Source organism: Temnothorax curvispinosus, unplaced genomic scaffold, assembly GCF_003070985.1.
Source record: "Temnothorax curvispinosus isolate PA1 unplaced genomic scaffold, ASM307098v1 QBEX01011149.1, whole genome shotgun sequence".
In the NCBI taxonomy this organism is placed as follows: Eukaryota; Metazoa; Arthropoda; class Insecta; order Hymenoptera; family Formicidae; genus Temnothorax; species Temnothorax curvispinosus.
In genome coordinates this window covers 1-12,349 of record NW_020220929.1, presented here as the reverse complement: position 1 = coordinate 12,349, position 12,349 = coordinate 1, and the positions used below count along the sequence as shown (strand labels likewise).

General features: G+C 30.4%; 2 protein-coding genes across 2 annotated transcripts; one reads left to right on the top strand and one right to left on the bottom strand.

Moving 5' to 3' along the window:
* Positions 1–225: 225 nt before the first annotated feature.
* LOC112461199 (TATA box-binding protein-like protein 1) lies at positions 226–7,430 on the top strand. The gene is made up of 5 exons (XM_025026351.1): positions 226–393; positions 1,766–2,110; positions 3,378–3,628; positions 3,853–3,947; positions 4,338–7,430. The coding sequence occupies exons 2-5, from the start codon at positions 1,778–1,780 to the stop codon at positions 4,577–4,579; spliced, it is 921 nt and encodes a 306-aa protein (XP_024882119.1). The 5' UTR covers positions 226–393; positions 1,766–1,777; the 3' UTR covers positions 4,580–7,430.
* Positions 7,431–8,204: 774 nt separating this feature from the next.
* On the bottom strand, positions 8,205–12,343 carry LOC112461200 (centromere protein I-like). Its single transcript, XM_025026352.1, has 15 exons — positions 12,220–12,343; positions 11,810–11,935; positions 11,545–11,694; positions 11,386–11,474; positions 11,010–11,140; positions 10,753–10,930; positions 10,558–10,670; positions 10,309–10,463; positions 10,006–10,206; positions 9,818–9,924; positions 9,506–9,694; positions 9,296–9,420; positions 9,105–9,222; positions 8,852–9,022; positions 8,205–8,609 (listed from the first exon to the last, which is right to left on the bottom strand). The coding sequence occupies exons 1-15, from the start codon at positions 12,272–12,274 to the stop codon at positions 8,526–8,528; spliced, it is 1,992 nt and encodes a 663-aa protein (XP_024882120.1). The 5' UTR covers positions 12,275–12,343; the 3' UTR covers positions 8,205–8,525.
* Between the last annotated feature and the right edge of the window lie 6 nt (positions 12,344–12,349).

Below are 12,349 nucleotides of genomic sequence, written 5' to 3'. Positions count from 1 at the left end.
CATGAAAACGATTCAAGAATAGGGCCCCTGGGGGCCCTATTCTTTCAAATAGAAAGTCGCATACGAAAATCATTAGGGCAGGCTCGAGAATACGGTCCCAGAGCTCTACCTCCAGGAAGTTGTTCGAAAAAGAACAGACCTCTCGTATCGCATCACCTTTCGAGATTTCACCCTCATGTTAGCTATCTTTGCATCGCAAGTGGCCCCGCGGTCGACGGTCGTCAGTTGGCCGCTTGGGTCGCGCCAGTAGTCGCCAGTCTAGCGAATATGGCTGAGAACAATGGCAATGGTTGTTATTGAGCCAACTTTGCGTTCCGCTGGTACTTGTCAACAAAGACGTTACCCTTGATCTGCGCGCGACGGATCTCGCCGTCGCCTGGCGTAGAGTACCTCGTAAGTTGCCGGCGTTCTCGGGATTACCGTCCCCCGTACCGGCGGGCGAATACTCGGCGAGTGTCTCTCCGCTCGCGGAACGTTCTCCTCGGATGCCGCGCCGCGAAGCGGTCGTAAACCTCTCGTCCCCGGTGCCGCTCGTCGATTCCCCGTTGCTTTTCAACCGCGACCCTCGTCCGTCCCTGTCGTCGGCGCCTCGACGTCGAGGATGCCCGTCTTGTGACGCCGCGCGGACGGCCCTTCCCCCCACGTGCGGATGTAGCGCGAGCGGCGAGCATCGTATACGTCCCCAGCATCCGCTCGGTCTTCTCCCTCGCGCGATCCTGTCCCGTCGAGGACCGGTCGGATGTACGATCGCACACGCCTGACTCGTCGACCTGTCGAGACCGACCACCGAATGCCGACCGGTATCTCGAGGGGTACGATAATTCGGCCGATTTGAACCGACCGTTCACACCGCTTGCCGTTACTCGCTAGTCGAGTTTCTCCGCACGAAGGGGATCGTAAATGAACGTTATTTCCGTGACTATTAATGTCAAACAGTCCATTTTAACCCGGGATATAATTTACTACGGTTTGCGTACACCTTGATAAAAGTTTTTTTTTATAAATTAGATCATTATCTTTGGCATTTATCTTCGTTGGCAAACTATCGTTTAATGTTGGCTTTATTACTGTATCATTTCTTCTCTGAGCATCATTTGAATTTTATTTCCCACATTTAGAAAATAGAAATCTATTTTGTGATAAGAGTGCTTACAGTTAAAAGTCGTTAGAAACGGCTAAGGATAGCCACTTCTCTCCTACAATTATGCATTTTCTCTCAATGTAATTTATGTGTAATCACACTACAGAATGTTCTGTGTAAGAAATATTTCAGTTTTTATGTGAACTATATGAATTTTGAAGTAATCGAATGTTTCACGAACTGTGCGATATTAAAAATAGATGTTTCATAAATCAGCATAAATTTGTTACTTAATTTTTAACAGATAGAAGCAGGACGTACACTTTGATGATAATAACCGAAAATTTAAAGATACCTAGTAATGAAGATATTTGTATCCAAGAGATTAAAATTAGAGTTACAAAGTATAACTTTTTAATATTCAAAATTTTCTATATGTTAATTGCAAATATGTTGGATTTTTAATCAGTTAAAAAAAATGTAAAGTTACATCACTGTATACACCACCACACATGCATTTTATTACATTTTATGTCAATGGTAAAAACATTTTTCTTTTTTTAAATATATTAAATGATAACTGAGGCATTACATTAAAATGTATTTTAAATGTTGAAATCTGACAATTTAAACAAATATAAAGAATATCAAAATTTTAAAGGTTGATTTTATTGTATGTTGCAGGACCAGGAGATTATGGCAACTGCTATTCAGGAGAATGGCATGAAACCGTTAACAAATAAATCGCTGAATCGTGTAAAGGACGTTAATAATTTGGAAAATGCAAACTCCTGTACAGAAAATAAGGACAATAGATTGTTTGATGGTCAACTTCAATCTTACGTGGGTCATGCCGAAGAGCGTCACGAGGCGATCCAGGAAGAACCTCAGGAAGAGGCCCACGAAGAGCCTCCCGAGCTCGATATCGTTATTAACAATGTAGTTTGCAGCTTTAGCGTAAGATGTCATTTGAACCTGCGAGAAATAGCGCTCAAGGGATCTAATGTTGAATACAGAAGAGAAAATGGGGTATGTGCTGATAATTTTTATATATTTGCACTCTCTACAAGAAATGATTATTCTCTCTTCTTTCGTTGCGTCGTAGTTCTTCGATGAATCAAAACTTCCAAGATGAAAGCGCTAGCCCTATATAAATCTTGACTTTCTCACTAGTTTCATTACATTTGCAATTTTTATCAGAATGTGTTGTAAGCCTCTTGCTTAATTTCCACTATAGAGGACTAGACTTGTTTTCAAATTTATTTATTGTTTGAATTATTTATTATTTATTGTTTTATTAAGGTTTCTCACAAGAGGGCAAGGCAGTATTACGACTTGTCGCAATCATCTTGGGATTAAATTCACGTTTCGAGTAGTTTGTTTCTACCATAGTGAAATATTTTTCTCTTCAAAATTCTAGTATTATATATGTGAAATTTTGAGAATTGAATCAGTATCTTTTGCTTGATAAGTAACTGCTCTAGCAATGAATTATCCAGTATATTAAGAAATGATTATTATTATTATTATATAATTACAAGCTAATATCTAAGAAGAAAAATTAAATTTTGAAAAATATGGTTCAAATAGTCAATGGATTTTAAATGGGTCCTCTAATTTATACAGAGTTTATCTTTATTTTGAGTTATATATTTCATTACATTAAGAAAAAATTGGTTTCTAATTAAAAAGATAATATCGTCACAATATCTTTTTCAAAAACTATTATGATTACTGGAGACTTGTAGTTCTTGGTTACAATCTACAATTGTAACTTGAAACATCTTTTTTCTTGACTCAGCACTTTATACATATTAGATTACAGCAGTTGTAATAAAATACTCTTGATACTGATTATTACGTGTAAAGGATTTCTCATTCATCTTCTAATCGAAGGTATTGAAAAAAAAAAAAAAATTGTGAAAAAAAATGTGAAAAATAAAAAATCGTGAAAAATAAATTGTTGGAGCAATAATTTTTTTCAAGTTTAAAATATGGTTAATTTTGAACTGTAATTAGAAAATTTATTTTGTTGAGTCTAAGTTTATTGGTCTGTAACACTTAAAAATTTTAGTTTGTAAATAAAAACTTTTAATTGTATGATAGTACATAAAAAGAGAGCATCTTGATTTTTTATAATCATTAAATATATATTTTTAATTTATTATTTAATATATTCTGTTTATAAACACAATATATTCAGAATAAAAAGGCTATATTTAAAGTACATATTAAAGTATATCTTAAAGTGTATATGTAAAGCGTATATATTGATTTCTGTTTGTGATACTTTTAGATGATAACGATGAAATTAAGGAGACCATATACTACAGCATCCATCTGGTCATCTGGTAAAGTAACTTGCACTGGCGCAACCAGTGAGATTCAAGCAAAAATCGCGGCACGCAGATTTGCTCGTTGCCTTCAAAAACTTGGATTTGAAGTGAGATTTAATAATTATAGGGTGGTCAATGTATTAGGCACTTGTTGTATGCCATTTGCCATCAAGATAACATCATTTTCGATACATCACAAACAAAATGCTGAGTAAGTATAAAAGAATGGACAATTAATAATAAAATTATAGCATACTATGAGTATTGTTTCAATTTGTTTAAAGAATTATTAAATTATTTTACCGATATTCTCAATCAATCAATGAATAAAGAATCTAAATTATTCAAATTATTATCAATGCATTAGTTAATAATTATACAATAGAAATACATGAATGCACGATAGTTATATAAATATTTTCATGTGATATACAGTTATGAACCGGAATTACACCCTGGTGTTACATATAAGTTAAAAGAACCAAAAGCTACTCTGAAGATATTTTCTACAGGAAGTGTTACTGTAACAGGTCGGTATTTATATGTTTTGTTACTGTACAGAGGCTTGTTAACTTTTGATATATTATTTTTATTATCAAGAGTTTTAATCTCTTTATATTCCTGACCATGTAAAATTATATCAGAAATATACAAGAAATTAAACTAGATTGTATCGAAATAAATCAATACTTTTGCACTGATCAATATTTTTACATTTGATCTTTTTTTTTGTTTTACAATGCAATACTGCTTAAAAGTTTTAATTGAATAAAAAAAACTGAATATATCATGAAAAGTTAAATATTAAATTTACATGTTTAAATCATAAATATCAAATTATATTCCAATGTTTATATTTGATGAGTAAATTAACTGACATAAAGCCACTTTATAATATATATTTCTGTGTTATGTTACAGCACCTAACGTTGCTTCAGTCCAAGCGGCAATTGAACATATTTATCCACTAGTCTACGAGTTCCGGAAGGAGCGATCAGTAGAGGACGAGCTTGCGTTGTCAGCGAAGAAACGCAAGTTAAACTCGAACAAAAGAAAACTGGATGAGTTCCTAGATGATGAGCCAGATATCTCGTATGAAAGTATGATCTCTGATGCAGAAGACGCACTTGACGAAGTAGGAAGTGAGGGCAGTTGGGACTGATCTGTTTTATTTTATCGCTCTACTGTTAAATGTGAAACTGTTGTCTATATCTCGTTCTTTCGATATAATAGATACATACTGCTCGATGTACAAAAGTGTTATTGCTAAAAGTGAAGTGAAGCGTAAAGTCGTTTCTATATAGTGCATGGACAAATGTGTGAGTGTTAGGGATAAAAATAGATACACATATGCACTTACGTGTACGGATATACACAGGGGCATAATTATCAAGTACACATCAACTGAACTGATCATCATCTTAAAAATGATATCCTAAATAGTTACTTTTGTTAGCAATATCACGTTATAAATATAAATATAGATATATATGTAATGTGTAATACACACATGGTGTATTACACATGTAAATATGAATATATATATGGTATTTATTAAATATATATATATATATATATTATATTTACAAATGTAAATATAAATATATATTTATATTTGTATTTATATACGTATAAATATATAAAACTTTACATATGGATGTATCTTCGCCATCTATATACATATATACGTACACTGTATGTGTGTATGTATGTATGTATATTTAAATGTGCGTAGAACACGTTTTTAATTATAAAATTCATTAATTTTTTTGGAGTTTATTTATCATTAGGCAAAATTCATATATATGCTTCTTTGGACAAGTGATGAGTACAGGTTTAAAAAGAAGTGCACATTGTTTATGCATACATGCATACGTATTATGCATATGTGCATGTGAATTATGGCCTGTACATTTATGTTTCCATTTATTTCATGTTTAATTATAGTTTTCGCTTAATTAACATATTGTGCCAAAGATAGATATTCAAAATTTAAGACAAGGTAATCAGGATGAAACACACGACTTTATGTACTAACTTCCACAGTGTTTACAATCGATTGGAATATGGCCAAAAATATTTTAGTTTTCCAATCAATATTTTATAGAATGTATTCCACTGATCAAAAAATCATTTATTTTATGATTTAGATTCTGTATTCTGCAAAATGCATACCAATCAATATAATTCCGTACTGCCAACAGCTCGTTCTCGCTCAAATAACTTCTATTACTCAAGAAGATATTTATGTATCTCATAGTTTATTATTATTATATTCCTACTTTAATATCTCTTAGTATGTCTTTTAAATGTTCAAATTTTGTTTTGTATCTTTATATCTACAAAATTTTCTATACGAGATATTGGTAGGAATCGTTTAAATATTATAAGCACATGTAAATATACGCCTGCACATTTGTTAAAATATCTTAAACTATAGTAAACCTACGTAAAAAATTATATTGACGATAGCATAAGAATACGATGAGTAAGAAAAATTAAATCTTAATAAAAAAACATGTCATTTTTATATAATTAACCAAAAACTTGTATGAACTCCTTTCGTTTCAAGATTTTGTTATACGTATTATGATAAATTTTTGTGTATTTTTCTATTTTTAGAACACATATCATTAAGTATCAAAATTTTACGTTAACAAACAGATAAGATCATTTTGCATTGTTTGGGCGAATACGGGCTGTTTTTGTGGGTGTAAACGATGTAATGGTTAAATTTGGTTTTAAAATGTCTATTACATCAAAAGATGTCGTCTGGTTTGCAGTATTCATGAATTAAGATTCACGTATTACAATAGTGTTTATTTTATTTGCGTAAATGTAAGAAAATGAAAGAAATCGTGACATTAATTTAGAACTGTGACAAACTATATTCTTTAGAGAAATTATAGAAGTTCATTGTGTTAGTGTTTTGTGAAAGGTACTTCTTAAAATCGCAAGTTTAAACATACGAAACGAATGTATTGTGTTCAATGAGATATTTATTTTTGACTTATATATACATATATAATGACTGGAATTGCATATTCTAGAATCTGCAACAAAGACATAAATAATGCGATAGGACCTGTTATAGCGTTAGTTACTGTTTTTTTTTGTATTAGTCATCTCTACATACGCATTAATACATACACATCATAAGTATTTATTTGTCATTTACAGTATCCTTATATGATATTATGATAAGCGCATTTGAATCATGTCATTTTCATAAATATTAATTTCCTGAAAAATCTAAAGTGTCACCTGAACAGCCTACGACGATGTTTATTTTGCCCATTCATAAAATATTTTCATGAAAAGAAATATTTTTACACACGACTTTGCAAATCTAATTAATCGTATTTTTAGAACTCAGTTTTTATTATAAAGATGTATATCGGATATTGTGCAAAACGTTACACTGAGGGTATAATATAAAATGCGTTGTCTTTCTTATGCTTCGCGATTATTCACATGTACACAAAGTTTAACCTTTCGTTTGCACTTAGCTGAAGAAAAGCAATATATTGGTAAAAATATATAGAAAGATTATTAAAGACTTGCGTAATTCGTTAATAGGAAAAATTAATTATGTGAATATCATATAAATATCTTATCACACATTAAGTACAAGAGAATACGATAAGGAAGGTATGGCCGATATTTTATTAAATGATTAATCTGTTCGTGCCATATGACATTATATATTCGTTAAAATTAGTTAAAGCAGAGTTTCATAATTTTCATAATGTATATATTGTTTTTACACTGAGCAAATTTTTTACGATTTAAGCTAAAGTCACTGCCCTTAGTGTATTCAATTAGAAAATGTAAGACTAGATCCACTAAAGAGTATGTGACACAAACTAGGACACATTTTGTTTACATTATTGGAAATAAATGCTATTTGCGTTATTAATCATAGGAATTAAAGTTTAAGCGAATAAAGAAGTTGAACGATAAGACATTGTCGAAGAGTGTAATGACAAAAATAAATTCTATCATATATTTAATTTCCGTGATTAGTGTAGAAACGTTTCCTTTTGTTTGCATTTAATTTTTATATTAATATCTAATAAAATAGCATATCGGCGTATGTGGCCTTATCCATATGTAATATTTATGAATTTTAAAAAAAGTGAAATTCCTCTCGAATCTTAGTTTTAAAAAATTAAAAATTTTATTGTGATATTTATAAAAAACGCTTTCTTTTTTAAATTATATTTTTTATTTTCTTTATACTTGTACATAATCAATGCTTCAGTATTTTATATGTGTGATATGCAATTAATACAATTTATGTTTATTTATTTCAATTCTTTTTATAAAATTTTTACGTTCAGTCATATATTACCTTTTTATGTATTACAATAGACTCTGGATATATATCTTATGTAGTGCACTGCTGGACCGTTAATGCTGAACGTCACTAAATGCTGAATGAGACAGCAATAGAGAGTAAGATGATCTCTCTATTGTCATTAATAATTCGGACCCCACTCTCAATATGTTGCCATATATTGGGAATAAAAACGACCGTAATTAGGTCGTTACACATAATGGGAAAAGTACGTATTTATCGAACTTTTGTGAACTGATACGATATTAAGTAAAACCAAAATATTAGTTTGATAAAAATATTATAGTGCATTTTCATCAAGCAAAAAATAGTAACTAATTTAAATTGTGTTACGGCTATTGAATGTTATAACATATTAATAATATAAAGCATTTGTAAATGTTTTTTTATATGTGATTATTTATTAGTCAAATATTTAAAAGAATTATTAAAAGATATTTCATAAATAGTTTCTATTAAAATATTATAAACTAAGTATATCCACAATTGATTCAAGTAATAATGTACATTATCATTTCTCTCGTAATAATGCATATTAATAAATATAACTATCCTAACAAGTGTTGACAGTATGCTAACACTTTGACAACAGATTTAATCGATACTTTGCAACGAATTGACATTTTTAGAAATATATAAAACCTTAATAACTGACTCTTTAATTATCTTTACATTTATTTGCTCCGCTAGTTAATTTGCTGTTGATGCTTGATGCATATTATAAAAAATATGATCCGTTCTTTTTCTCCTAAGTTTCAAGTACATCTTCATGAAACGCAGCGAGAAATTCGTTTACTGCAGGATAGTAGTGCAAAGCCAAGATCTTAGCATCCTAAAAAAGAAATGAAAGACATCTCTAAAAGACGTTAAGAGTAAATGTACGCATGAAAAAGTCAAATCCAAATATTTGTTTTAAAAATTAAATAGTAATATATGTAATTTTTTTAGTAAAAAATTTTTTTAATAAATTGAAAAATCGTAGTTTAAAATTTCCTGTGACATATTAGCTCACAATAAATTACAAATCGTTTAAATTTGAAATAAAAAATGTATAATAGATATTTTGGCACTTACCTCTTTTGTACCTATATTTAGGCCCTGTTTATTCATTGTGCATCTGTAGGATAATATAGCATAATGATTGCTAATATTCAATAAGGTGTCTAGATCACAGTCTCCTAAATCATCAATCACTTTTTTTGAAAGACTTTTCAGAAGGTTACCATTCTTTCGGTCACTAAAAGGCTGTTTAAACAATTCTTTGAGTTTTATTTATTTATACATATCTGTACGAGTTTAGCATTTATTATTTCTTCTTCGTACATACCTCATCATACCATAATGCTTTATGAATATCATTTGCATAAATAGATATAATGCGAACTTTTTCTTGATACACGTCCGATGACATAATCTGGCATAAATGTGAACTCATTTGGCGATATCTGTAATCCAAGTATCAATAATATAGAATAAAATTAACTTGAAAGTCAATAAAATATTAAATAAAATCAATACCTTAGTAATAATCTACAAACTCTCGATAAAATAGCACAACTCTTCGTAATAAATGCTCCATTGATGACTGCTGGTGGCGGCAATGTCCAAGATGATACATAACTACGGCTTTCTAATGTACAGATCTTTGAAACAAAACAAATAAATAATAAAAAATCAATCAATTAAACATTTCAGCTACATTATTTGTAATTTGATTTTTGTATATACCTCTTCATAAAATGCCAAAATTTCTGATAACAATATAATATTGTAATTGTGTATGTTTAATCCACAAACAATCAGATTTTCTGATATCGTTGTAAGCACAGGCACAATTTCTGCTAAATCTTCCAATGGACCTTGTCGCAAAAAGGACGATGCATATTGACCTTGTTCTTCAAGACCTTGTCTTACAAACTGTAATAAATTGTCACATTAATGTAACAATAATATATATGTAAAGAAAATAAACTATAAACGTAAATGTATTCCGTAAAACTAGTTTTGCATACTTCTGTCAAAATAATATCCAATCCTTACCAAGTTTGTCATTAGTTTCTGCAGAGATCTAATTATTTCACATTTTACATTTAAACTTGACTCATAAAATATGTTTTGCACATGTATCAGAATGTTTTCTCGTAACTCTGAAAATATAATATTTTAATTTAACATTTCAACATTTGAAAGTTTCAACACTTTAAAGGCTAGAATATCTTCGTAGTTACCAGTTACTGATATAGAAGTCATCCATGGCAGCAAATCGAGTAACTTTGGCAGATGCTCTCCTGAATTGTAATATAAATATTCATCAAAAAACAGTTTAACTATAAGTATCCCTTCTTGCATGTATCGAGAAAATTCGACTGTCATAGTTAAAAATTTATCCATTTCTTCCTCAGAAAACTTTCCATTTTCCAGTATAAATGCTAAAACATTAACATACTGACTATAATATACCATAACAGTACATAAAGCTTATATTAGTTTTTTTTTAGTAACAGTAAAATAATCAAAATATAGATACATACCTCTTGTAAGCGTATTATAAAGATTATACGAAAATCTACTTTGGTATTGAAAATCTGCATATGTAAGAAGATGGTAACCAACCATATTTGCCAAAAGTGAAACGGCATTACAAGGCAATTGAACAGTCTGATGATACTTTCCTAACTCTTCTATACTGGTACATGTAACACATATTATGTTAATATGTATTAATATTATATATTAATATTAATATGTGACATATGTTATTTCAGGTATATTATACTCACCTGCTTATATCAAAAATTGACTTTGCATATTTATCTTTAAAAATACTTGAACCAATGTGAAAATAACCAACCGATGGTAGAAGCATCTTTTTCTTTTTTTGAGCTCTCGTGTTCTATACGCATGACAATTTTTATAGTCTATCTTAAACTCATACTATCATACATATTACGATACATCTGCATATTTCTTTGTACCTGCATCACGTTCCAATCAAAATAAGCTCGAGTGTGACGTGATTGTTGAATTTCCGCACGATCTCTGGCATCTTCCAATGCTAATCGTATGAATTCGGGTATAGGTTTCCACACACTTTCTATATTCACCGATTGTATTTTCTCGGGAACCAATTCTGGTTTATACGACTTAAATAAGCTACAAACACGTGTTCAATAATTAATTATTAAAAAGAACAGTTTCTTTACTAATAAAGCAAATTTGCAATTATACTTACGAAAGTAATGCAATAATATGTGTTGGAGGTTTGGAATAATTTTTTTGAAGCGCCAATAATCTCGAGACATCTCTGCGAGAAACATCTTCCGGTTTTGTCAGCACGTAGATAAGACGTGCTATATAACGTTCCTGAAATTCACGTTTATACATAATACAGAATACTCTATTAAACTGACTTAAAGCTTAATTTAAGCAATGTATTTCAATCATTACATTTTGATACATACACATTAAAATACATATTAAAAGACAAACTTTTATTGTTTCCAAAATAATTAAAAAATTTCTTAATAACATATAATGCTGAGAAAATCAAGTCACATTTTAACATTTCTCTTCTTAAATATTCATGTAAAAAAGGATATATATATTACCAGTTTCTGTTTCTTGAGCATAGTATAGAAGAAGACGTCATAATATATGTTGATTACTTTTCTATCTACTAATTCGTAATCCCATACACCTAAACATTAACAATAGTTTCAATATATTTTTATAATCAATATAAGGTCTTGGTATAAGAATTAAATTACCTATGATCCATTGTATAACAATCACACAAACGGTAAACGGTAGATTATTCAACGAAGATAGACACCAGGTGATCACAGACTTCACTATTTCCTCGGACAGTTTATGCCTTGGAATCAGACATTTGATTAGCGATACCCGTTTGACGGCACCTGATACATAAATTTGGAGCTCAGTTAATTTACGAACTTGTACATAAAGATCATGTAGTCTTTCAAATTGATGAAATACTACAACGTTAATATGTATTATTGACGAGATACCAACCTAAATCTATATGTACAATAACATCTATGAGCTTCGTGAGAATATCGTCATCTAACCCTCTTGCTGCAGCTTCCTCTTGTAATACGGTAAGACCTGTGACAAACTCGGGAACCACTGCGCCTTTTGCTAAAAGAAGAAAAAAAGGAACGACTCTTAATCCCTCAATCTGATTGTTAATCATTAATTCAGATGCAATAACCATTAATTATAATTTGAGCTTTGTATGACATATGCATATTATATAAAAAGGTAAATATACTCAAAACATATTATGTAAAATGTAGATATATACATATACATTAAAATTTATATCAAAACATATATTGCAAACATGCTCCATTTAAAGGAAGTGAGGAGAGTACATGCACGTAAATAAACAAGATCTGGAATCATGGACGTTTGCAACTTACATTTGAGAGCCTTTATGTATTTCAGGCATGTTTCCCTCGTCTCACTTTCCACCATCCTGCTATTCGGATAAGTTCGCTAAGTAAAATCACACGAAATTGTATCAAATCATCTGGAGTGTGAGTAAACCTG

Bases quoted from the DNA above. Each gene is read 5' to 3' on its own strand.
- LOC112461200 (XM_025026352.1), bottom strand. From the start codon at position 12,274: ATGGTGGAAAGTGAGACGAGGGAAACATGCCTGAAATACATAAAGGCT. The intron at 11,936-12,219 runs GTAAGTTGCAAA...TTCTTCTTTTAG, and splicing joins ATACATAAAGGCTCTCAAAT to CAAAAGGCGCAGTGGTTCCC. The intron at 9,223-9,295 runs GTATTGATTTTA...CTTGGATTACAG, and splicing joins GTTTGTAGATTATTACTAAG to ATATCGCCAAATGAGTTCAC.
- LOC112461199 (XM_025026351.1), top strand. From the start codon at position 1,778: ATGGCAACTGCTATTCAGGAGAATGGCATGAAACCGTTAACAAATAAA. The intron at 2,111-3,377 runs GTATGTGCTGAT...TGATACTTTTAG, and splicing joins AATACAGAAGAGAAAATGGG to ATGATAACGATGAAATTAAG. The intron at 3,948-4,337 runs GTCGGTATTTAT...GTTATGTTACAG, and splicing joins AGGAAGTGTTACTGTAACAG to CACCTAACGTTGCTTCAGTC.